Source organism: Cannabis sativa, chromosome 4, assembly GCF_029168945.1.
Source record: "Cannabis sativa cultivar Pink pepper isolate KNU-18-1 chromosome 4, ASM2916894v1, whole genome shotgun sequence".
NCBI classification, from domain to species: domain Eukaryota; kingdom Viridiplantae; phylum Streptophyta; class Magnoliopsida; order Rosales; family Cannabaceae; genus Cannabis; species Cannabis sativa.
In genome coordinates this window covers 52,296,479-52,324,231 of record NC_083604.1, presented here as the reverse complement: position 1 = coordinate 52,324,231, position 27,753 = coordinate 52,296,479, and the positions used below count along the sequence as shown (strand labels likewise).

The following is a 27,753-nucleotide window of genomic DNA, read 5'->3' as shown; positions in this document are numbered from 1 at the left end:
TACTTAATTTTTTTAGCGACGGTCCAAAAAAAAACTTTTTTTAAGACCATCGCGAATTCTAACTTTTGTAGTAGTGGTTAGCTAAAATAGATTGGATGGATCCAATCCAATCCAATAAAAAAAAAACTAGTCAATACATCCAATGATTGGAACCGATCCAATCAATACATCCATTGGATCGGATCGGATGACTTAATTCGATTGGATTGGATGGGATGACAAAATTTAATGGGGGTTTACTGAAAATACCTCTTTTATTTATAAATTAAACAAATCTACCTCTAATTTTATATTTAATTCAAATATACTTCTTTTTATATTTATTGTACCCAAAATACCCTGACATAAGGGAGTCACATGGAAAGTATATTGAGGTGACAGGGGTAAAATCGGTAAAGTGTTTTAAAAAAAGAGGTAAAAATGATAAATTTTAAAAAAAAAAGTAAAAATAAAAAAAGGCAATATAAAAAGGGTATAGAGTCTAATTTTCTCAAATTCAATATCCAATAAATAATTGGATTGAATTCGTTGGGTCTAAATCTATTAAATATGATCCAATAAACACCCTATTTACAATATCCATTCGCAAAATAACAAAAAATAAAATGCATTCATCCATAAAAAAAAAAAAACATAGCATCAATCATACAATAAAGAAATTTCACAACCCTAAGAGAAATCCTAAAAAAAACGTAGCATCAACCATACAACAAAGAAATTTCACAAACCTAATAGAAATCCTAACAACCCCAATGGGAAACACATGTAAAATCACAAGTAATTAAATAAAGCACCCATAATAACAATCCTAACAACAACACTTACATCTACCATTTGCATAAAATAAGAATAAAATTGAGCAACCCTTTAAACAAGCCAACAGCAACGCTTATAGAAACCCTCTAGAAAAAGAACAGAAATGTTAAAAGTAGAACAACTATTTTAGCAATCATAACAGAAAACCTTACAAACTCTATCCAAACAGAACCAGAAAATCAAATAGAGCAACCCTTTCAGCAACTCTAAGTCTCTAACAACAATCTTATACAAAAAAAAAAAAATCAAATCCAGCAACACACGGAACCCGACATCAAGGTAAAAATAAATAAGAATAGATCATCTTAAACACCTAGTTGATCAAAATAAAGAATAAATTCAGATTTACCTACAAGCTCAAGGGGTTTGAACTTACCTGAAGTTGTGATTTGAATGTTGTAATAAACATTGAATTTGAAATTTAATGGTCATAATTGAAATTTGAATTCCTGTAAATAACTTTTTGCAAAGATTCATAGTTTTTCCAAGTTATTGAAATACTTGCAAACTTGAATGGATCCTCAAATGGTTGATAATTTTGTTTATTTTTTCTATTTGGATTTGTTGGAAAAGATGAATTGCTGGTTTTTAATGTCAGTAGCTCCAAAATGACTGTCGAAAAAGCTGCCGGAGCCAAAGGCGGAGACTATATTGCATTCAACTTTATCATCGTAATTTTGCAAAAAGAAAAGTTAGAAAGGGTAAATTATTCAGGTACCGTATTTTTGCACAAATAAAGACTTATAGCCGTATATATAAAAAGCTCCCTTTTTTTCAAGCCATAATTATATTAGAGGTTGGCGGAAAAATACGTAATGTGATTATTGTGACGGGTTGTTGATTTGTCGGTCCCACTGTGTGTTTTTTTTTTTTTTGGAAATTTTTCTTTTAGTTTGGTACATGCACTTGATACGCTTCAACAGAAACCCGCAGTTATCGCCAACTTTCACTATTTTATGTCATTTTCCTTTATTATTTCATATTCACCTTCATTGTCTCTGCTCTCTCTCTCTCTCTCTAAATGCCCTCATACAAAACAAGCTAATCTCTCAAAGCCATCTTCACTTTTCATTTGAAAACTGCGACGATGGATCCCTCATCATGGCCATCTCAATCAGAGGTACTCTCTGTTTCTCATCTTTCACTCTTATATAAATGTTCAAATTATCCATTCTTTTTTTTTTCTTGAATTTACTTCTTGCTCGATTCAAGTTTTAATATGGTGAATAAATCACAATCAATGCCTTAAGATTTACTTTCAACGGACACGAATTGCGCTTGGAAGCCAGAACTGTGTTTATGCAAATCTACTCTTTTATTTTCTTTTTATTACATTGACATCCTTCGATGTGATGTGGGTTTAAATCTTCTGTTCACACATATATATAGCTATATGTATGCAATGCATGTTAATTGCTTGTCCATTAAACATTGTTGCAGTTGAAAGAGATTAGAGACATAGTTGCTGCATTGGCGGGAAGATGCATCGAAGATGTTCGAGTTGTAGCCTCTCCTTACCGAATTTGCCCCTTAGGAGCTCATATTGATCATCAGGTGCGTTTAAGACACTTGTTTGTTTTTAACGGCTATTTGTGAACCAATTTATCATTGGCCAATCCAATTTGGATTAATAATTAAAACTTTGTTCTTGGTTTATGTTTTTGATTAAGATTTCTTATGTTTATTTTTAAATTTCTTAACAAGGATTTTTTTTTTCTTTTTTTTTTAACAAGGGTATTTTTATACACTGTTACTGTTTGCAGGGTGGGACGGTTTCAGCTATGGCAATTAATAGAGGAGTACTTCTAGGATTTATTCCTTCTAGTGATAGTCAGGTAAGATACAAACTCTTCTGTAACAATCTAACCAACTCGGAGGACGTAACTCACAATTTCAGAAAATTGTACATGTTAACTTTGACTTCAAATTTACTGAGTAGCATTATGTGAAAATGAACTTGCAAATTACCCAAGAGTGTTAATTGAATATTCAGGCATGTTGTTCACATTCACAAGCTTTGATATTTGAGTCCTTGAATACTTACATAGCAATTGTTATAGTTGCTTTGTACCAAATTATTATAAGGTTAGGCGCAGAGCCAAGTTTCACATAAAAAAACCTATGAAATCTAAATTTATAAAATCTAAAATTGAAGCTATTAATTTCTAAAAGATATCCAGGAATGATGGATATATTTCAAATTGACCACCAGCTTATTCGAGACCCCTGAAGGCTTATGGATCAAAAATTTATATTTTGTAGTAATCAGTTTTATAATAAAAGCAGTGGTGGAAAACAGACGTGAGAACTATATGAAATGGCCACTTAGGTTGGGTTGTGACATCTAACCGTCAATTGTTTATGGTAGGGTATTATGTTAAATCAAAACCAAATTTGTTTCATTCTAAAGCTCTGGGATTATGTGATTTCCTGGTGTCTGTTGAACCATACAATGGTTTTATATTGAAGGGAATGAATAGAAGCGAATGATTTTGTGCTTATGACATCAAATACCAAGGTTGTTCTGTAATTGTTTTAAGTGATCTACCATAGCTTCTGTTTCTTATAGAGAAGGAAAATGAAAGTACTAAGCTTGACTCTTTCTTTATTTACTTCATTCGAGCCTTTCACTTCATTTGCCCGTCTATTGTTGCCAAGAGAAGCATGAAATTTTGCTTAGTTGTCATTAGTTGTAATAGGCTCAATACCTTCAATGTGCTCCAGATGAAATGTCCAGGCAACTGTCTTGTTTATGTAAAAGTATGTCTGAACCTGCAGACCAATTTTCAGGTCTTGACCCATTGCTTCAATCATTTATGGGATTAGTTGCTCTAGCAATTGGGTTCCCCTGCATGTCTCTTCCCATGTGATTACTTCTCTGCTTGACTAGAAATTTTCAGTTTTTTTGTTGGATTTGGGGGTCTGGTTTTTTTATAGAATGATTTGGAGGTGCGCCTTAGTGATCATTCTGTTGGATTGAAGACAACCTCAGGAGACATTGATTCTCTGAGATTGAGTAAAGTTTTGCGCACGTCTTTTTCTTATTTGTTCACATATTTATTTCAATTAACGCTAGCTGAGAAATGTAATCTAATATTTTTTTTAGCTCTATATGTTAGGTCAACCTCTGGCCCTCTAATCCAATTTGTGCTTTAGTCTTTCTTTTTGATTCAATAACATTTTATGTCTTACAAAAGTCAAAATTGCTCAGCTGATACTCTCATTCTCTGAGTGTTCTGAAGAGTATTCATCATAACAGACATGCTGATTTCAATAAAGTCACAGTCTGTATTCATTGAATAGCTTTACTTTTAAAACAAAATGTTCTGTAACATTGTATAACAGGTTTTTGTTGAAAAACTGTATAAATCAGTACGGTATAAACTGAGTTGAAAATTTTATATCATTATTTCCAATGTCATTTCCTTGTTTTTAATTATTGATGTCTTTTGGTAGGTTGTATTACGCTCAGGACAGTTTAAAGGAGAAGTAAAGTTCAGGTAAAAGAAAAAACCCACTCTTGATCCTTATCACTCCACTCATGCATCGGGTAAACAGCTATTTCCAGTTATATAGCTGGGGACAAAATAATGATTAAGATAAAAACTATTTCAAATTGCTGTATGTAACAGCTTAACTTCTGGGAAAATTAATAGCTAACATCCTACCGCTACAATTGTTTCTGACTAAATCCCATGATATGTCATTTTGTTTCAAACCTTGTGCTGCTCAATGTCTGCCAATAAGTTACCAGGTGTATTAAAGTATCGTTTAGTTTGTTCATTTTGTAGTAGCTTAAGCTTTTCAGAATAATTCTAACTTTATGTGTACAATGAGATCTCAGTTTCCTGCTTCTCCATGTGACAATTTCTCCTTACAAGATTTAATTTTTTTTTTTATTGTTGGTTTTATAGTGTTAATGAAATTGTGCACCCTAAACACAAGATTGAAGTTTCCAAGAATGATGCAAATGATTCTTCGAAACAATATGAAGAATGTGATTGGGGCAACTATGCAAGAGGAGCTCTATACGCACTACAGAGAAAGGGGAACCATATTTCCCAGGTGAGAGAGATATCATCTGGTTGGCTTTTCTTGTACTTCTTAATCAGTCTAGATAATGTTTTTTTAAGCTTAGTTTAGTTACTGATCTTTGTTCACTACCCCCCTTCTTTCTTTATTTAATATTCATTTTTTACTATTCTACATCGTTTATCTCCTTAGTAAAAGCTTTCATGCTTTACTATGCTAAGATTTTTGGGTAGAGGATTTGAAAAAGTAAATAATTAAAACATAGCTAAGTCTATGTACACTTCTATAACACATAATATTTAGCTGGCCAAAGTTATACTTTACCAATAATAATTTAGGCAGAAGAAAAATCCCCTAAACAACAAAAACAAAAATAACCTTCTTTTTTTGTACAACTTTTATTTTATTTAGTTGTTTTTCTACTACATATCTTTGGTACAACGACAAACTAAACAAAAATATTTTATACAAGCATTTTCCTCTCTCTTTGAAATGAAGTGCAAACTCGTGAATGTTTTTGAGGAAGCAACCATATGCATAGATACATCCTGAAAATGTTTGCATGTAGAATCCAGCAATCTCTTTTGTAGACATGGTTTTGAAGGATATTTTATGCAGGTGAAATGTGCTGGTGATATGTTTTATTTATTTTGTCATGTTCATAGAACCATATGTGATTTCATAATAGAATAAATATGGCACCCCACCAAACTTTAATGTATTTGCTTTACATTTGTAGGGTATCATAGGGTACCTGCGCGGTTCTGACGGACTTGACAGTTCAGGCCTTAGCTCTTCTGCCGCTGTAAGTTATTTTTTTCCCACTAAAAGAAACAATAAGGAACAGAAATTTAGTTACAACAAAATGATTTGAGTTCTAAGTCTCTAAATGAACTAGTTTTATTTTGACAACTCCTGGGTGTTCTGCCTCTAATATTTTACCTTCAGCTATTTTAAAAATATGTTTCACAAATTATTGTTTCCCTTCCAGGTAATTTCTTTCATTCTCCATATGTTTCGGTGGGTTGTTTGGCTAGTGAAGCCTTTGTACCAGAACTCTAGAATAGGGGTTACTCTTATGTAATATGTGTTTTTTCGTTTGAGTAAAATTGTCTAATTTGTTCTCTAATCTTCTGGTGGAAGCTTTAGATTAGTTTTCTACAGAATAACACATCCATTTTTTTGGATGAACTTATGTCATTTTGTTGGGGCAATCATTCTGTTTGACAGGTCGGAGTAGCTTACCTGTTGGCCTTAGAAAGTGCAAATAACTTGAAAGTACCTCCTGAAGAAAATATTGAGTATGACCGGTAAGTTTCTTTTGAATTTCAGAATGATTTACAAATCAATGAATATTGAATTTTAAAATTTGTAATAAGTTTGTGATGAAAGTTGGTAGTGAAGTGGTGCCAATGATAACTTTGCTGGTTGTCCTTTTCTGAAGCGTTCATGTAGAGTTGATTTCGGGTCTTAAGTAGTAGATGAATCTGATTGATTTTTGATATTGGCTAGAAAAGATACTGGAACATGCAGAACTGGTTATATAATAAACCTAAAAATTGTTGGCCTTGAACAAGGAGATTGTGCCTGGAATATTGAGAAAAGTAATGATAGAATTTCTTAGATTAGAAATCTGCTATCAAGTATTCGAATTCCCTGAATGAAATCCCTCAAAGAATTGTCTTTTATTTATGAATAATGATCAAATTATACCTAGCTTTCGAGAGGCTAGTCTCTCCCAAGTACACAACCTTTCGAGAGGGTTGTTCTCTCCAAAAGACTTCTCTTAATACTTAATTCCCTGCCTATAATGAGTTCTAATCTCTTATATATATACATAATAAGCTCCCATACATCAGCTCTAATTAAACCCAAGTGACCAATACAAAAAGACAATTCAACCCTTAAAACAATTTGAATAAAACTCAACTAAAGACATAAGTGTGGCCTTTAGGCCCCTCTTTTTCTATGGTAAACAAATCTAACCAGGGGCTTATCAATACCCCCCCCTAAAACCTTCACCTTGTCCTCAAGGTGAAAATTTGGGAAGCGAGTATCCATAGCTGAGAAATTTTCCCATGTAGCTTCAAATTCGGGTAAAGATTTCCACTTGATTAACACGTCAGAATCAGCAAGGGTGCCCGTGGTTGTAAAACGATGTCAAGCACCGGTCTCGGCTCAACGTGCAACTCCTAGGTCCGATGTAAGTTGCGTGGAATCGTGGGAGAAGAGTGGACATCACCAATGGTTCGACGGAGGCCGGGAGACATGGAAAACCGGTGTATTGTTGCCGAATCCCATTTGAGCTTATAAGCCACGCGCCCAACCCTTTGTAGAACTAATAAGTGGCCATAGTATCGAGCAGAGAGCTTTTCATTGGATCGTTTGGCTAAGGTGCGTTGTCTGTAAGGTCTAATTTTTAAAAACACCTTGTCCCCCACTTTAAACTCTTCTAGACGGCGTTTTCGGTCCGCTTGAGCTTTCATTCTCTGTTGTGCACGTAAGAGATGCATCCTCAAATCATCTAAGATCTCATCTCTTATGCAGCCGTTGTACTATCCACTGACGAAACCACTGCAATACCTTTTTTATAAGGTAATATGGGTGGTGGATCTCGACCATATAATGCCCGAAAGGGTGTGGATTTGAGAGACGTGTGGTAAGATGTGTTATATGAATACTCAGCCCAAGACAGCCACTTTGACCATTGTCTCGGGTGTTCATATGTGAAGCAAATGGAGGTATGTTTCCAAGCATCGATTAAGCACTTCGTTTGACCATCACTGTGGGGATGATACGCCGTGCTTCGTTTGAGGAATGTTCCTTGCGCCTTAAATAGGTGGGTCCAAAAATGACTCACAAAAATCCTATCTCACAAGAATGATGGAAATGGGCGTACCATGAAATAGCCGCACAACTTCACGCATAAAAAGGTCACATCACGCGGAAAAGGATGTTTAAGCTTGAGAAAATGAGCATACTTGGTCAAACGGTCCACAACTACCATTATTGTATCTCCTCCTTCAGATTTGGGAAGACCCTCAATGAAATCCATTGTGACTTCGTCCCAAACTTGTGCTGGAAGTGGCAACGGTTGTAGTAATCCAGCAGGTGAAGTGGTGAGGAGTTTATTTTGTTGGCACACTGAGCACCTACGAACAAAGTCTTGAATATCACCGCGCATTCCTTCCCAATACAATTCATGCAATACGCTTGTAAGTTTTCAAACACTCGAATGACCCCCAATCGACTCTTGTGAAATGCATCCAAAATTTGTAAAATACCGTTAGATTTTTGGAATGACTAGACGATTTTTGTAATAGAGGCCGCCATCTAGATGGTAAACCCATGGTGTTGGTGTTGGCTCGATTGAAGATCTAGGCACGGAGTTGTACCAAAAAAGGGTCGGCTGGCTATTTCTTGTTGAATTTGTGGCCAAAGTGGCCATTCGCTGTCACCAAAACCCGCAAGTCGCCGACATCTGTTTGGCGTGACAAAGCATCGGCGACCCTATTACTAGCTCCACATTTATACTCAATGTCAAAATCTAAGCCCATTAGTTTAGAGACCCATTTTTGATACTCCGTTCCAATTACCCGCTGCTCCAACAAGTATTTTAGACTTTGTTGGCCTGGGTTCTAACTAAAAATTTTTTGCCGATTAGATACGGTCTCCATTTGGAAACAGCATAAACAATAGCCATTAATTCCTTCTCATATATCGATTTTCTTCTAGCTTGGGCCCCTAAAACTTGGCTGAAATACGCAATAGGTTGCTGGTTTTGAAGAAGAACCGCCCCTAACCCATGACCGGAGGCATCTGTTTCGATCACAAACGGTTTGAGAAGTCCGTAATGATAGGACAGAACTTGAGTCATCTTAAGCTTCGAGTTCCCGGAATGCCTCATCGCCAATTGGTTCCAATTAAACCGGTCCTTTTAATTGGTCGCGCAAGGGTTGAGCCACCCGAGCGAAGCCTTCCACAAACTTCCTGTAGTACCCGGTAAGGCCAAGGAATCCTCTCAAAGCTTTCAAAGTTTTAGGTGTAGGCCAGACCAACATGGACTTCACTTTATCGTGGCCTACCGCCACTCCCTTGTTGGAGATTATGTGTCCTAAATAGGATATTTCAGCCTTTCCCAAAGTCACATTTTTTTGTTGACGTAGAGCCGATTTTGGGCTAGGATTTGTAAGACCTCATCTAAGTGTTTTTGGTGTTCTTTCACGGATTTGTCAGAAACCAATATATCATCAAAGAAGACGAGAACCGAGTGGCGAAGATGGGGTCCGAATATGCTATTCATTAATGATTGGAATGTAGCGGTGCGTTGGTCATCCCGAAAGGCATGACTAAGAATTCGTAATGCCCATCATGAGTTCGGAATGCTGTCTTGTGAACATCTTCAGCCTTGACACGTATTTGATGATAACCTGATTTCAAGTCCAATTTAGAAAAAATTGAAGCACCATGAAGTTCATCAAGTAATTCATCAATGACTGGAATAGGGTACTTATCTGGAATGGTGACACGGTTGAGTGCCCGTAGTTGATGCAAAATCGCCATGAGCCATCTTTCTTTTTTACCAATAGCACCGACTTGAGAAAGGGTCAGTTACTTGGTTGTACGATGCCGTTGGCCATCATATCTTTCATGAATTGTTCAATTGCCGATTTCGAAAAATGTGGGTATCGTAGGGTCGCACACTCACCGGAGATGCACTCGGTTGTAAATTGATGGCATGTTCATGGTTTCGAATCGGTGGTAAGCCACTAGGCCGAGCAAAGACCCTTCATGTTTCGAGCAAAATCGCTGGAAGTGAACTCCGAGTATCGCCGGCCGTTTGGTTCTCCTCTAGGCCCCCAAAATTAAATTCAATTAAAAGGCCATTCCCTCTCGCATACATTGTTTTAGACATGGTCTTAAGCGAGACGAGGCTTCTCTCAAGAGAAGTGGTCTCCTTTGATAGTAACTTGTTGGCCGCCAATTTGGAATTGCATCGTTTGAAGTTTCCAATCCGTGTGTGTCATCCCCTAGAGTTGCCAACCATTGAAGTCCCAAAATAACATCACACTCTCAATTTTAAAGGTAGGAAATCATCAAAAATTTCGACCCCTTGTAAGTGTAGGTGGACATTTTTGCATATCCCTTCATTGCGCATGGAATCTCCATTGCCCATTGTAACACCATATTGACTGGTCTTAACAATAGGAAGCTTCGAGTTTATCCACCAACACTTGAGAGATGAAATTGTGTGTGGCGCCGGATCAATTAAGATGACCACTTCACATTGTTCAATCAGCCCTTCAATTTCATAGTCTTATTTGAAGAAAGACCCGCCATCGATTGTAGAGAGACTTCCACCGTACCCTTGAGTTCGCCATTTCTAAATCGGCCCACACCTCGTTAGCCTCTTCCGAACCTTGTTCCGAATTGATACCTTCAATTTCATCACGATAATTACCACATTTATCTCTTTTTGTTTGCAGCGATGTCCCGCGACCATTTATCATCGCAACGAAAGCAAAGGCCCTTCTCTCGCTTGTATTGAATCCGATCATTTCGTATATTTTCGTATTTCGCTACTGTTTTTGGTATGTGTCTTTCATATGCCCCTGGGGTAAAGGAAGTATGAAGTGGTGGTGTCGTGGTGCGTTGAAACCGAAACTTTTGGTCTCAGTAGTGGGTGGTTGCGTTCAACTCTTCCTCAATGTCTTGGGTACCCATTGCCTCATCAATATTTCTTGGTCGTTGCACACTCGAGTTTCGCGCTGATAGTGGGACGAAGGCCATTAATGAAAGTACTAAGTTGTATTTCAGTGAGACATTTTCGTAGGAGCCAAAAGCCTGGATAAATTGCCTCTTGAACTCGATCATCGTACCCTCGCCTTACCGCCACAAATTGATCATATAAAGAACCAGCTGTGTATCTCGAAAGTGCCTTAACACCAATCGTTTCATCTCCTCCCAACTCAAGATTGCTCGCTTTTTATTCTCAAACTGATACCAAAGGAGTGCGTCACCCGAAAAGAGATAAACGCCGCCTACCTTTTCTTCCTCGCCGTAATGGCGTACAAAATCGCTCGCATTGCATAATCCACCGTCTGGATTTTCCCCTTCAAAGGTTGGCATCTCGAGTTTACGGAGCCGCTGATCGTTTCGATGATGGGGATTGAAATAATTTCGTTCCATTGGGGCATCCACTGTTATTGGATTTCTGCCACTATTGAAGATGCGGGAAGCACCAGGACTCTTTTCCTCAGACGCATCTCGAGTGTCGGATCGGCGGAAGACTTCTCCCATATGTTCTTGGACGCTTCTTGATTGTCCGTGATCATTTCTTGGTCGTTCTTGGACCTTTCGACCGTTTCGAGCCTCCAAAATAAGTCGTAGGCCGCCGCAATTGTTCACGAAGCTGGCGACTCATTTCACTCACCGAGTCATTAATAATCCTCTTGACGGAATTTGTGACAGTTTCTGTGACCGATTCCAGAATTGATTCTTGGACCGATTGCATCGTTGACTTCAAAGCCTCCTCTTCAGGGATGGACTCCGATTGACTCTTCTCTGCTGGTTTCTTCGGCATTGTCCGCAGTTCACCGCACCAAATTGATAGAATTTCTTAGATTAGAAATCTGCTATCAAGTATTCGAATTCCCTGAATGAAATCCCTCAAAGAATTGTCTTTTATTTATGAATAATGATCAAATTACACCTAGCTTTCGAGAGGCTAGTCTCTCCCAAGTACACAACCTTTCGAGAGGGTTGTTCTCTCCAAAAGACTTCTCTTAATACTTAATTCCCTGCCTATAATGAGTTCTAATCTCTTATATATATACATAATAAGCCTGCCACATCAGCAGCTCTAATTAAACCCAAGTGACCAATACAAAAAGACAATTCAACCCTTAAAACAATTTGAATAAAACTCAACTAAAGACATAAGTGTGGCCTTTAGGCCCCTCTTTTTCTATGGTAAACAAATCTAACCAGGGGCTTATCAAGTAACTGATTAAGATTTCCATTATAAGTTATTATAGCTAATAATTTTTAGAAAAGGTTGTTTGCAACTAAACCAAACACCTTTCTAGTTATTAAATTTAAGAACTCTCTTTTAAACTGGTCTAACATTGTTTTGCAATGATGCTGGTGTGGCTTGTGTTGATATTTGTGAATATGATGAATAAACCAAATGTTACAATGAATGCGGGATATCCTGTAACTGAATGGTAGCTTTTACAAATAATTGTAAGCAGAACTTTCTGTTTCCTTTTTTTTACTAGGGAATAAAAGTAACTAGCATATTTTCAAAAATCCCCAAGTGTTCAGCAGTGTGGTCTTTTATTCTTGCATTTGGTTGAATCAGAACATGGTCAATCCTCATTTCTATGTATGTATTTCACTAACAATCACTTAAAAATGGTTCAAATATGAAATTTAAATACTAAATTTACAAGATAAATCAGTATTTTGGAGGTATGACAAAGAAACATCAAGAGTAGAAATTTGACCAACCAAAAAAAAAAGATGATCTCTCTGATGCATGGCTTGAGCTAGTACATGAATTGTTTTCTTGGAAGTGTTGAATTCTTTTGATTGTTCTTCCCCTGGATATTGCATGTAATATACCATTTTTCATTACAGGTATATATTCTTCTTTCCATATATTTGTCAGACCTTGTAAAGTTTAATTTTGGCATGGTTTAGGTTGATTGAAAATGAATATTTGGGTCTGAAAAACGGCATACTGGATCAATCTGCCATTTTACTTTCAAGCCATGGTTGTCTTTTGTGCATGAATTGCAAGGTAAAAGTTAAATGTGTGCTAGTCTAGACACGCAGACTCCATTTCTTTATTATTTTACATTCATGTGCTAGTTTATTTATTTATTTATTCTATTGGTTGATGCTATTGATTGTATTTTTCCGTGCATGATTTCCTCAAATCAAATTTCATTCATTTCAGTTTCTTTAGTATCTTTTATTTTTCCCATTGACCATTTTCCAGAAAAACATTCCATGGTAATCTATTCATAAGCTTTGCGATTTCCTCGTAAAATTTTGCATAGTTTTTTAAAATTGGCCTCTTTGTTCAAAACTGAAATAGGTGAAATTATGTTTATTAGTGTTGCTTCAAATGATGTAGTTTGAATTGTTAGCGATGTGCTTCTCATAATCTAGTTTGAATTTTGCAGACTAAAGAACATAAGCTCATACGTTCTCCTGAATTGCAAAAGGACCAAAATATTGAGTTGCAGAAAACATACAAAATATTACTGGCATTTTCAGGCTTAAAGCATGCTTTAACTAACAATCCTGGTTATAATCGTCGAGTTTCAGAGTGTCAAGAGGCTGCAAGAATTCTTTTAAAGTATGCTTAATCCCTTTAAATTTAGGATATTACGTTCTCTATTTTCTCATTGAGTTCATGGGATCTTTTTTCTCTTGCTACTCCGTTCCTTGTGTTGATGGGCCTGGGAAGTTTCTTTTCCCCTACTTTTTGCCCTGTTAGTGATAAAATTTTGGTCTAAGAGGACAGTCTCTTTCTGTATAGTGTATAGATTTTAGTGGAATTAGGTTAATGAGATTTTTAATTTTTCATGGGGTTTGATAATATATGAATTTTGCGTGCATGACTAATACACATATGTATATTAGACTAATACATATACATTCATATGTTTACATAGATTTATATTTGTGTGAATTTTGGATGTAGCATGCAACTTGCAACTTCATACGAGAAAACAAATCAGGTCTGATACATGTTTATCTTCTTCCACAGTGCTTCAGGATTTGGAGAAGTGGAGCCTCTTCTCTCAAATGGCAAGTATTTTTACCAGACAATTTTAGATTATTGCCCTAATAGCTGGATACCAATTGGAAAACATCGGTTGTATTAATACTTTGCGAGAGACCAAATCTAGATTATATAGATTACAAAAATTAAGACTCTAATTCTTTGGAATATTGACTACGTTTCTAAATTTCCTATAATTAGCTTTATACATTGATGATCCTTGTTTTGAACACTTTAAAGGTGCACTAATGCGACTACGCAAACTAAAAAACCCTTTTAACTCTAATGCATAGTGAACAATTTTCAAAACATACATATCTACGTATATAAATATATATATTTCTTGTATGCCTCATCAACCTGATTTTGCTTCTATTTATATATATTTTTTTCCATGGAAACAGTTCAACTGGAGGCCTATCAAGCACACAAGGTTAGTACTTTGGCATTAAAAGCTTTTCATGTTTTAACTGTGTGACAGAAACATACACATATATTATAAATTGAAGAGATAGCTGAAATGGGATATTGCAATTATGCCTTGCACATTTCAGGTCACTGCTAATACAGCACTTCTGAAAAAAAATATGAATACTATAGAATTTCTATTATTGGCTAAGCTTGAGCTTGAATATATGTTAACTGCCGCGAAAATCTTCTTAAGAACTTTTGCTCTAGTGTTCAATTTGAATTTGAAGGAAACTGATGACGTACAATTTTGGTTTTCTGCTTATTAAGTTGGTTTTCTGCTTATTAAGTTGGGATAGGGCTGGAAGATTATGTAGCTTATGTGTAGCTAGAGAGTAGTTAGAAAGGTAGGCTAGAATCAAGTTCAAGTCCATGTGTGAGATTATATAAAGTTGCCTTTTAGAGATAATCTAATAAAACATGTAAGAAGACTAGTCCTTTTTTCTCCAAGATCCCTGCTTGTTTCTCAAATTTAATAAAAATTAATATTTACAAAAAAGAATAATTGTTTTCTTATGTATATTGCATTGAAATGACTTTTTTTTTGTTCCATTTTTCAGAAGAATTCATTCCACTAAAATAATATTCTAATACTTTAAAATTTAACCAAACATAAAAAGAAAATAAAAATTTATTCCATCCATTCTATTTCATTTCATTACTCTCAACCAAATGCACCATTAAAGAGTATTAAAGAGTATAAACATTATTATAACTTTTATTCGCTTTTCAATCCTAGACATTCAAAACTCAATAAATTTAACTTTTTCTAACTAGGATAAAATTAAAGTTTATATATAGGCAAATAAAAATGAGACTCAAAACATTATACTATAGAACAGTAGTGAGAAAAATGGATGAAAGAAGTAAGAAGTCAGAGAAAAGAAGTGGGGAGCAAGATAGTGAGCATTCAACATTAATATCCTTACCTCACCAAGCTCGTTGATAGTTTAGGTTATAAAAAGAAACTAAAGTACTTGCACAAAATAAATTGATCACATAATATAGGAGAAATAATTCCATGTAGGGCTGTCCAATTTATATTTGACTTCAGATTGTCTATTGTCTACAAGGGGTAGCCTGACAGGTATAAAATGTAATGTTAGCCTACTGTCGAATAGAAAAATGCTTTAAGAATATCAACTGTACATTTGTTGTACAGAAAAATAAAGTTGACTAATTACTAGAGATAAAGAGACTGCTCTGGTTATACTCCCGAAATTGACATTTACAGTCGTAGTGTCAACTGATCAGTCCCCAGTTGTAAGAAAAGGCATAAATTTATTATCGTGATTTTTCGTTTTTCTTTATTGAAAGTTAGTCAGGCTCGACATCTTTTGTTCATAAACATTGAACCAGATTGTGAACAATTTTAATGGAAATATTTTCATGACAATAGCTTCACACAGTCCAGCCTAGGTACTCTCAGCCACTCAGCTCCATTTGCAACAATTATATAGCAGTCAATCTCAATGCATGTTGCATATTGATCATTTCTTGTTAGGAAGGATTTGGAAACCTTGAATCTATCGTTGCTTCTTTGCCCCTATTGCTTATAAGGGTCAATTGTTGTTAGTTGTTTTTGGATGTTTGTACATGGTCTTCTGTATTCATTCTTGAAATATTTTGAGACATCAATTATTCTAATTTTTATGGAATGTTCTTCAATTTATTTCTGATGAGGGATAAACTATAGTTAAGATTAATGCTATAAGGCTCTTGGTGCCCAAAACCACTTGTGATCTCATCTTATATGTGGTTGAATTTAAAACCTCACTTATAATTTAATAAGTGGTATTGGACACACTAGACCACACTTAAAATGTCACCTCTTTTGGTGTGGACACCTTAAGATACCATATATTAACACTGTATTTGAGCTATAATGGTTAATGACATACACATTTTATTAATTGACCTATTTCTGATTATTTTCTGTAGAACAAATTAGAACCTGATCTGGCTAAAAGGGCAGAGCATTACTTTTCGGAAAATTTGCGTGTCATCAAAGGTTCTTTTAATATGCAACAATAGTAGGATATGCATGAGATGCACATCGTATGTGCTGTGATTGTTTCAAACATTTACTTTTTGTTATTTTTCAACTTACAGTTTGGTCAAAATCTTGATTGTTTCAGGACTTGAAGCCTGGGCTACTGGTAGTTTAGAAGATTTTGGAAAACTTATTACAGCCTCTGGCCTAAGCTCTATTCAGAACTATGAATGTGGTAAACTTCTTAGATGTTTTTTGTTTTTGGTTTGTGTAACCTGATTTCTGTTTCCCCAAACAAATCTAGTAGATCATAAGATATAAGTACTGCTTTAAATAGCTTGGATATTAATGTTGTTATTCTTTAGGCTCGGAACCCCTTATACAGTTATACAAAATCCTAGTAAACGCGCCTGGAGTTTTTGGAGCACGATTTAGTGGTGCCGGATTCAGAGGGTGCTGTATTGCACTGGTGAATGCTGAGCATGCAGATGAAGCAGCATCATTTGTTAGGAGAGAGTATCAAAAGATCCAGCCTGAATTGGCAAGCCAATGGAAACAAGACAAAGCAGTTTTGATATGTGAAGCTGGTGACTCTGCTCGTGTAATATCATCTTAATCGATAATTCACTACTCATATTATCATGTTTTATCTTATCAATACCTTGTAACAATTTTAGTTTCCAGAACATCATTTATTGATTTATATTTTCTTTTATTTCATAAGCCGTTCATAGTACATCTCAAAGCTCAGAATGTACATGATGTTATGAGCAATGTTGTGTGTGAGCAACTATGTTTTAAGTTGGAATCTCAGAATATGTTATTGTGTAATTAGTTAGTAGGTAACGGCCATTTTTGCACTTGTACGTTTTGTTTCATTTCACTTGATAAATAAAGAAAGTGTATTACCACATGTTTGCCCAAAACTCGGCACTTCAAATGAATTACAATCTTGCCACCATTGACCTATGGGTATGAGGGCTTTAGGGAATGTGGGAAATGCTGATGCGGCAAAGGGTTACTTATGGTAATTTTGTTACACCTCCAACAAAAAATAGATTCTAAATTAAATTGTACTAAAAGATGTTAGTATTTTTAGTAGATACTCAAAAGGAAATTTCACTTTTTGCCCTTAATAATATATCCCATATCAAATTTTATACCCCTTACTAATTTATACAAAACAATTCCACTATTTTCAAATTCTACCCAAAATACTCCTTACATTTAATTTTCCCACTCTCTCTTTCCCACTCTCTCTTTCCCTCTCTCTCTGTCTTTCCCACTCTCTCTCCGACTTTTCCTCTTCGTCCCTGCCCAAAAACAAAACAGTTGAACAACGAAACCGAACCCGACGACGACGACCACGCATACGCCGAACCCACTCGATTTTTCCCTCTCTCTCTATCTATCTCTGTTTTTCCTCTTTCTCTCTCTCTCTGTCGGTCTTGAATTCGACCCGTGCTCGTGGAAACCACCACGAACAGTCGCCAACACCAGTACCTGTGCTCGTCGAAACCCAACACAGGCCATCGCCACCACAACCACGGATCGTCGCCACCACCACAAAGCTCAGTCAAAGGTAAGTTTTTTTTTTTCAAAAAAAAATTAATTTTTTAATAGATTTGGATGTGAAATATTGCATGTTGTTGAGATTAGTGGAATTTTTTTTATATTTTGTGCTCTTTCTTGTGGTAGGTTGTATATGTTGGATATGTTTCAATGGTGTTTGTGTGTTTTTACAGCGTTATCGATGAAATGTCGATAGGATATCGATAGGATATCGACATATGTAGTTTTCTGTTTGTGTGTTTGAACATTGTTGTCGACAGGTTGTCGATATCATGTCGACAATTTGTCGATGGTTTTACCTTGTTTGATGTTATGTAGTTTTGCCATGTAATGTCGACAATTTGTCGACTATATGTCGATAGGTTGTCGATAATAAGTTGTAGTTGATTCTTATGGTAGTTAATTGTTAAAATGTCGATAATTTGTCGACTATATGTCGATAGGTTGTCGATAATAAGTTGTAGGTGATTCTTATGGTAGTTAATTGTTAGAATGTCGATAATTTGTCGACTGTATGTCGATAGTTTATCGATAGGAAGTTGTAGTTGATTCGTATGGTAGTTAATTGGTATAATGTCGACAATTTGTCGACTGTATGTCGATAAGTTGTCGATGTTGGTCGTTTGTCACTGCTCTTATGATAATGTCGATAGCATGTCGATTGTATGTCAACGGTTTGTCGACCAATTAGGTGGTCACTGAATGTTTGATAATATCGACAGAATATCGACATGATGTCGATGTTATGTCGACATTTCTTAACTTTTTTGACATTAAATTTTTTTTGGTTTTTATTTTTTCAGATGGCTCCCAGACTCATAATTCCAGCAGCTGAGCATTTTACCGGACGCGTTACTTACAAAGGCACCGGAACTTTTGCCAAAATAAAGTCTCGGTTTGAAGAGTTCAACTTGAATAACACGGCGAAGGAAAGCCGTTTCGGCAACTTTTGGAATGCCTTACCGTTGACATTCTCCTCGGTGTTATTTCACCAGCTTATGCTCCACAAAATGAAGGTAGATGCCCAGGAGGAGTTGAGGATGCGGTTTTACGTTGGTCGGAAGGAGGTCAGATTCGGAGTGCTGGAGTTTGCACTCATTACAGGCCTGGACTTCTCCTCGGGGCCAACAGAAGAGGAGAAGGCTGCGCAGGTTGCTCGCTCAGGGTCAGACCGATTGATCAACAAATATTTCAACCGGTCTGATAGTGTGAAGACAGAAGCACTCCAAGATAGGTTCACAAACTGTCAGAACCCGGAAGACTTGTACAAGCTCGGCTTGTGCTTGTTTGTTGAGTCAGTGCTTCTGGGCCGCGAGGCAAACACGCTGATTACGCCTCACATACTTAGATATGTGGAAGACCTCGAGTTCTTCTTCCGGATTCCTTGGGGGAAGCACTCATTCGCCAGACTCATGCACTCGCTTCAAAAAGACATGTTGAAACAAAAGGCCAACTACGAGAAGAAGCTGAGTTCGGATGTTCAGCACGAGTGCAAATACACAGCATATGGCTTCGCACCTGCAGTACAATATTGGGCGTACGAGGCCATTTTGGAGGTTGGGAAGAGGTATGGCACGAATCACGGGATTCGGTTCCCCATGATGCTTAGCTGGACGAGCAAAGGCGATATTGGGAAGAAAGACGGCAGCGCATTATTTTCTAGACGGGTATGATTTTCACTTATGTTCAGAATAATTATTTAACATAAATGCTTGTAATAAATGCTAAATGGTTCTATTTTGATATTTTTTGAACCATAAACAGAATCTTGAAGTGGTGAAGGGGCTACTTCCACGGACAGAGGAGGAGGCATTTGTGAGGACCATATCTTACGATGGTGTGGAGAACCTGGTTGATGATGGTGTGGATGACACAGAGGCTGAGGCAGGTAGTCAGGTACCAGAGACTCAGGTCCCGTACACTCGGAAACGGACACTCGGTGTACCAATTTTTGGAACTTTTTTTTTTATGTCTTGATTTTTTATTGTTTTTGTTTTGTGATATTTGTTACATCGTGGAATTATCGTATGCTTACCGTATTTTTTTGGTATATATTTTTTCAGGCCACTGGTTCAGAACCTCAGCCCAGTGCACCATCTTCATCAGGTGTTCGGGGTGCCGAGTACACTGATTTAGTGGCGAGGTTGGATAGGATCGAGGCTGACACTCAGGGTCTGTATGCTGCTCATGTCGAGCTGAAGAAGGCATACGAGACCAGCCATGTAGAGCTGAAGGGCGGTCAGAACGTAATTATGGAGCAGCTCAGAGACATATTGGCCATGTTGAATCGTCCGCCAACGACAGCTTCAGCACCGGAGGCCCCAGCAGATCTATCTACCCCACCACCAGCTGCTTCACCCCCAGTAGAAGAGGAGGAGGTCTTCCCCGACGGGTACGATCCTTATGAGGGAGCTCCAGCGACTCCGATCGATACAGGTGTTATCCATGTACATGACACCGAGTCACAGGGTGAGATTCTGTTGATAGAGACACAACCTGCAGTGGTTAAGAGTCGGAAGAGGAAGAGAAATCCTCCTGTATGGTTCGGTGACTATACGGAGATGAAGAGGAGACATAGGCCATCTTCGACGTTTGATCCCCTGGAGCCACCGGATGAGAAATTGTTAACCACTTTCCGAAAGTGGTGTGTTGGACTCATTCCGAACCACCGACTTCAGGATTTGAGAAGTGGTGATTACGGTCCATCATTCTTTTGGATAATGCTCACACCAAAGGAATGGCTTACAGATGACGTAAGTAAAGTATTTTATAATATTACTTCACTTTACAACTTTATGTGCAATTAATATATTTTTTTGTCTAACTGACATTTCCCTTTGTATGCAGCATATAGATGCAGCAATGCATATGCTGAGGAGGCGACGCACTGACTATCCACTGACATTTCCTCAGAAGGGTGTCATTCTCTCCACATTCGTGACCACCATGATCAGCAGTGCATGGACGAACCACAAGGGTCCGAGGAGAAACTTTGTGTGGGAGGATTATATCCTGGACTACTACAGAGGGGTTCATAAGGTATTGTTTTAGTAAGATTTTAAATGTTGAACTATGATTATAACTTCGATTGTTAATTGTTTGGGAGGATTATTATGGTTTGTTAATTGTTTTGTTGTTCTCCGCAATTACAGTCCCAAGTCTTTGAGAGATGGAGGGGTAACGAGTTTATTTACTTCGTTCTGCATCTTCCTGAGGCAAGGCACTGGGTCACACTTGAAGTCGACATAGAGCTGTGGAAAATTAATGTCTACGACTGTGATTCCAGCGTCTGTCATTGGACCGCCATGGAACCCATCCTGAAGACTTGGGAAGAACTGCTGCCCTCGCTAATCCTTGCAACCGGGGAATTTCCACGTAACAACCAGATCATGGCGTTAACTAACAAGGACATCACGGTGCTTCCAAAAATGCACTCGACTCGAGCCACTCACGACTTAGTTCCGAAGTCAACAACCAGGTACATAGCGATAAAAAAGTACTATAGTATTAAAATATGTTTTACGTTAGACTGACTTTACATTTTATTTTGCATTTAGTGGTGATTGTGGCATCTATTGCATTGAGTATGTGGAGCATCTCATGATGCAACGTGGATTGACCGATGTGACGCCAGGCCGGATAGCTATGTTTCGTCAACGGTGGTGTGTTGATTTATTTTACCAAAATGTCGGCTGATTATATGTGTAATTATTGGGACATTGTATATTTTGTGTAATTAACATTACAGTTATGTATATATAGACTTTCTCTTCGTTCAAATTTTGATAATTATTCGTGATTTCAAATATAAAATATCGATATTATTCAACAAAAATAACTATTAAACCTAAAAATAATTAAAATATTTAAAAAATATTCAACCTCGACATTATTTTAAAGCAGTTTCGAACCTGAAATAGCGATAATTATTCATAGTTAGACCAGTTACTAGTGAAGACACTCCCCATACTTCAGTATTATATATTAGACCACTCTCTATCACTCTCTTTATATGTTAGACCAAGTGAAGGTAAATTGAATAATGAAGAATTATATATAGTACTTATATATTTGAGGAAGAAAAAGAGTCTCTTCAATATACCATATATATGTCTATTATGTTATATTATATAGGTAGATAAATTAATATGAACTGTGGTAAGTAAAAAAGATATATTTCGGAGAATGTGCGCCATTTAGATATTTTCGAGCAATAAAGAAACTCAGGAGGCTGCAGATGAACTCATTTAGATACATATATATAATTTCGTTAGCACATGAAAATAAAAACAAATGATGACAAAATATGCATCATTATAATATATCAAATTTCCCAATAGAAAACATGTTATTACAACGAATAAGTACAGGACGCCTCAAATGCGGGCTTTGCATGTTGCTCTGTTGTGGCCTGAACTGCCACAGCGGCTGCAGTTTCGTGGTACAGAACCTTTTTTTATCACCAGATGGGAAACGGTTCTCCCGTCTTCTTCCAGCGTTGCTTTTTCTTGGACGACCTACAGGCTTCTTTTCCACAGGTACCCCAACTTTCATATTCTTGATGTGTTCTGGGAGAACCCAATCATCCTCGTCACCAGCAAGATTGATAGTATCATCGTAAATCTTCCTCCACGTTTCTTTTGAATAATAAGGTGAGCAAAGCGTGTACACACTTGTGTTCGTTTTCAATGCCGCGGCACATGCATGAAGGCAAGGGAGTTTCAATAACGTGAACACGCCGCAGGTGCATGTTCTTTCAACTAGATTCACATCACCACCTCTTTCACCGTTAGGTCCCCTACCAACGTTATACAAATTGGCTCCATTTTGTTGGACGCGCCTGTACCTTGCATTTTCATGAATTTTTGCCAAGTTTTTTTCAAAGAGCGTGGCCAAAGGGGTGGTACATTTGTCAGCATTTTTGAGGCGATCAGCGAACCACGATTGGAGTGTGAACCTGATAAATTCAACCAAAGTAGTTATTGGATATTTCCTGAACTCTTCTGTGACACTATTGAAGCTTTCAGCAGCGTTGCTCGTCATGATGTTGTATCTATCGCCCAAACAATAAGGGTGAGCCCACTTCTCAAACTCTATACTCTCCACATATGCAGCAATGGCCGGATTCATCTTTCTAAGCTTCTCGAACTCTCTATCGCATTCAGTCTTCGACCATGCGTAAGCAACATTATATATTTGGTTGTGAAAAGCATCAGTCTTGAATTTGGCGTTCACGTTCATAACAATGTGGTGATAACAAGCACAGTGGACTGCTTTGGGAAAAACGAGTTCAACAGCATGATCAATGCTTTGATGCCTATCTGACACAAACACTAAGTTCTCAACCACGCCAATTGCTACCCTCAACTTCTGTAAGAAATACGTCCAGGAGTCGTTATTCTCACTGTCAACGATACCATAAGCAACCGGCAACAATTGGTTGTTCGCATCGTATGCCACAACAACTAACATTATACCGCCGTACTTCGTCTTCAAGAAGGTGCCATCGATACTCAAAACAGGACGACAAAAAGAAAAGCCCCTTCTACATGCACCGAGTGATATAAAACAGTACTTGAACCGCTCATCCTCTAAGTACAAGTCAGTAATGGTACCTGGATTCTTCTGTTCCAGCATGTACAAGTACCCAGGAAGCTTCATGTATGAAAACTCAGGCGTACCCCTAGCATACGTAAGTCCCATCTGTTGGGTTTTATGCCCTAAATAAAACTCATTTCATATAATCAGATTTACTTATTAATAAAGATCAGAAATAACATTTTATGTTGCATGGTTCACATGATTTATTTCATGATTATATGTATATAATGTATGAATTCCTTTTAAGTCCAGAACATATGTGTTTGTTAAAGATTATAGTGTTGTCAGCACAGTGGAATATAATCTTTATTATATGTTCAAAAGTTTATTCCCTGATTTGTCAGAACATTGGATTTAGACTGACATGGTATAATCAGCGATAGGTATTCTTACACCTTGGAAAAGTGTTATGTCCTTTCCAGGACATTGGTAAAGTTTACCAGTATCGGATGTATGGAGTATACATCGGAAGGGACCGATATTGAACTTTGATTAGATATGTTGAAATTTACCGTAATATCTATTCAATTCAATATCACCTGTTGATCCTAGATCACATGATCGAAATCCTGATATGGTTAGGCTCAATTTCAAGAGTGTTACTCGTGTTCTTTGATTTGTTAGTTAAGCCTAGTTTTGTATCAGGGTGATACGTACATTTTGGGAACACGGTAATGCAATTGAGTGGGAGCGCTAACATAAATATGGAATCTATAACTTCTATTTGGCAAATAGAAGTAAAGGATGATTTCCTTCGAGCTTAACCAAACGAAGATAAATGGTGGAGATCTCATTTCACTTAGGTGAAATATCATTTATACAGGGTTAAGTGTTTTAAGGATAAAATACATTGTAGGGTGTTACGGTAATTTAATCCCTGTACAGTGTAAATCATCTATATAGAGGATCCATTGATCACATTAGGGTTATAACAATGGATAACTAATGACGTGTCTATATCGTGGAACATATAGAGCGTTTCTATATGACTGAGAGTGCAATTCCAAGTTCTAAGTGTGGATTCAATGAGGAATTAATAAGTTAGGGAATTTACTTGGTAAATTCGGTTCGACTTATTGGAAGCTCGGTTATATAGACCCATGGTCCCCATACTAGTTGAGACCATACTGCTTGTAAGACTCAGTTAATTGATTTTAATTAATCAATTATAATTCTAAAAGTTAGACTATGTCTACTTTATGAATTTTCACTAAGCAAGGGTAAAACAGTAAATAGAGAGTTTAAAGGGTATATTTATTAATTGGGAAACTTTGATTAGTTTTTATTAATAAATAAAAATAAATGACAATATATTATTTAATAATTAATTATAGTTATTAAATAATTAGATTTGACATTTATGAAGTTGAAAGAGAGAAATGGCACTTTTGAGAAAATGGGAAACTAGAAATGATGAAATAGGAAAGTTGGAAAAGTGGAAGGATTTGTGTTTCCTCAACACATGGCCGGCCACCTTTACTCCTATTTCTCATTTTATTTTTTATTTTTTAATGCCAAATAATTCAACTTTAACCCTATGTGGTATTCTATAAATAGAAGGTAAAGGCTTCAGGTTTGAGACACACTTTACAGTTTATTCTCTCAAACACTATGAAACCGCCACTCTCTCTCTTTCTTTCTTCTCTGTTTTTCGAATTCCCTTGAGTGAATGAGTAGTGCCCACACACATCAAGTGGTATCTCAATCATAGTATGGAAGACTATGGAATTTCTGCATCAAAGAAGGAGAAAAGAAGATCCAGGTTCAGATCTTGGTAATGCTCTGCTATAGAAAGGAATCAAGGGCTAGAGATCTGAACGGAAGGAGTCATATTATTCTGCTGCACCCACTGTAAGGTTTTCTAACTTTATATGTGTTTATTTTCATTGTTTTAGAATTCATATTAGGTTGTTAATCCAACATACTTGTTAGTAAATCTAGATCCTGGTAAAATAATTTCCAACAACTGGCACCAGAGCCATGGTAATGATTTACTTTCATGTAATATGAATTAAAATGATGATTGCATGTTTCTGTGTTGATTTGGATGGTTTCATGTTGGTTTATGTGTTGGTTGATGAATGTTGATGTTGTACAGTTTCGTTTTCCATGAAAAATATTTTTTTCAATTTTTGAAAATATTTTATTTGGATTCCTTGTGAAAAATTAAGCAATTTTCGTTTTTACGGAACTCGATTCCGATAAAAATCGAAAAAGATATGAATTTTTGAAAATCGGGATTTCATAGTGTCGAGGGTGGTGCTCATGCGCACCAAACCCTCGGACACCTTCCCTTTCCGCGCGCGTGACTAGCCTTGAGGACCCTGCAGCACGCCCGTGCGTCTCGCCCAGGATCCCTGCAGCCCGCCGAGATTTCTCGGCAGATAGGGCTGCTCACCACCTGCTCCGCGCGCGTTTTGGGTGTCATGCAGCCTATTTTGGCTGCAGTTGCAGCCTACTGGCAGCAAAAACCCAAAATTGCGATTTTTGGGATTTTTTCCCAAAAATCCAATTTTTTCATGGGTTTGTTTCCCAAAAAAATTCATTTTTCCTATTTTAAATATTTCTAAATTGAAATGTTTCCAATTTTAAATATTTTCAATTTGGAATTTTTCCAATTTTAAATATTTCTATTTTGGATTGTTTCTAATTTTTAAATATTTCCTATTATGGTCAGATTTAAAAATTTGTTAAGTTCTTTAATATTTATTTATTATTTAATTATAAGATTAGATATTTTGATATTTAAGATATTTTAAATTAAAAGATAACTTTGTCTTTTTATTTAAAATATTATATTAAAATTATCTTATATGACAAATTAAATAATTAATAAATTTGAAATTAACATAGATATTTTTATAGATATACTTACCATAATGTTTTCAAATTCAAAAATTTGTTATTTTGTTAAATATTTAATTATTTATAAATTATAAGTATAAAAATGATATTTTTTTCTATATATATCATTTTTTCCTTATTAGAAATTTATAAATCATATCTTAAATATTTAAATAACATAGATATTTTTGTAGAGATTTGAATATTGCTTAATTTGAGATATTTTGACATATAATTATGGTAATTATTATTCATTTATTATTTTATTCCTAAAATAATAATTATCTAACCAAATCTATTTTAAAATTGGTTTATTTTATTACTTCAATTTTATTAAATTATAAGATCTGAAAGTGATATTGAAGATTCTTTCCTTTCAAATCATTGATCTTATTAGATATTTAATTTAATTTTGATTCAAATAAACCTAGATATTTTAAAATTAGTTTCCTTTATTTGGTTAGTTTAAGAATAATAATTTAATTATATTAATATCTTGATTCACATCTGTTACATGGACAATGTTTGTTTATTTATATTGTTTATTCAAAACTTTTTAACAAACCTATTATTTATCTGATCTAAATTGCTATGATTAACTTGGTGACAGATCCAATGATCTGATTTTAATCATAGTCCAATTGACGATAGATCTTATAAATAATTTGTAACAGGTAAATTTTGTACTTCTTTCATCTGTGTAAACCTAGTAACATGATAGGGCCCATCCAAATCATTTGACATGTGTGAGCCTATATGTTTGCTTTTGGGCTTAGATGCATATAGGAAGCCCATTTAAGTTTTTACTAAGTAAATGGACTAGGTTGCTAAAATAAATTTTGACATAAGGAAATTTATTTAGGTCCAATTAGATTTGGGCTTATTCAATGAATAACAATTGTTTATTTTAAGGTTAAATTTCTCTCTTTTGGGCCTTGTGTGAGAGTTGGGGGCCATAGAAGTGGGTACGACATACTGAACCCAGCTCCCCCTCACATGAACTACCCCAATTGTGAAGGCCCATTTGCCTTATTTAAATAATTGTATTAGGTTAATTATATTAGTCTAACCTAATTAAAATTGAATTAGTAACATAATTAACTTTTAAAATATATGAAATTTATTTTTCATTGTAATATTTTAAAGTTAATTTTAGAAAAACACTTAGTTAATGATATATTCTAGACAGTTATTTCTAGTACTAGTTATTATTTCTAATATTAAATAGGAAAATATCATAGATTGTGAAATTAATTGTTTCCTAATTAATTTTGGTACAATCTAAGTTTAGTATATTTTTCTAGTATTAAACTAGAATTAATAATTAAGTTTCCTCTTTACTTAATTATTTATTTCTTGAATTAAATACATTTAATTAAATTGAAAATTCAATATTTAAGTTGATTTTCATCATGATACTTTAATATTGTTATTTTCATGTTATTTAATTAAAGTTAAAAATTATTTTAAGTTTGCAATCTTATTTCGGAATAACTTAAATTTGAATAATTTTCAAAATATATTTTATTTTATTTTATTAATCATTTTCCAAAATTTCGAAATTGCATCACCTTGATGCAGAAATTTCGAATTTTATTTGAAAAATAGATTAAAGTTGAAAATTATTTAT

General features: G+C 35.7%; 2 protein-coding genes across 4 annotated transcripts; both read left to right on the top strand.

Moving 5' to 3' along the window:
- Window positions 1–866: 866 nt before the first annotated feature.
- LOC115714158 (galacturonokinase) lies at window positions 867–17,032 on the top strand. Of its 3 annotated transcripts, XM_061114183.1 has the most exons (15): window positions 878–1,095; window positions 1,418–1,936; window positions 2,257–2,370; window positions 2,580–2,651; window positions 4,273–4,316; window positions 4,731–4,881; window positions 5,588–5,653; window positions 6,079–6,158; window positions 12,553–12,652; window positions 13,041–13,216; window positions 13,631–13,671; window positions 14,050–14,078; window positions 16,055–16,124; window positions 16,252–16,341; window positions 16,472–17,032. In XM_061114183.1, the coding sequence occupies exons 2-15, from the start codon at window positions 1,904–1,906 to the stop codon at window positions 16,720–16,722; spliced, it is 1,317 nt and encodes a 438-aa protein (XP_060970166.1). In that variant the 5' UTR covers window positions 878–1,095; window positions 1,418–1,903; the 3' UTR covers window positions 16,723–17,032. The 3 variants fall into 3 exon arrangements, with proteins under 3 accessions (XP_060970167.1, XP_060970166.1, XP_030498586.2); XM_030642726.2 differs by having other exon boundaries at window positions 1,053–1,936; XM_061114184.1 differs by lacking the exons at window positions 13,041–13,216; window positions 16,055–16,124 and having other exon boundaries at window positions 867–1,095; window positions 1,415–1,936.
- Window positions 17,033–19,667: 2,635 nt separating this feature from the next.
- Window positions 19,668–21,467, top strand: LOC133037259 (uncharacterized). The gene is made up of 2 exons (XM_061114182.1): window positions 19,668–20,431; window positions 20,526–21,467. The coding sequence occupies exons 1-2, from the start codon at window positions 19,706–19,708 to the stop codon at window positions 20,727–20,729; spliced, it is 930 nt and encodes a 309-aa protein (XP_060970165.1). The 5' UTR covers window positions 19,668–19,705; the 3' UTR covers window positions 20,730–21,467.
- Window positions 21,468–27,753: the final 6,286 nt, after the last annotated feature.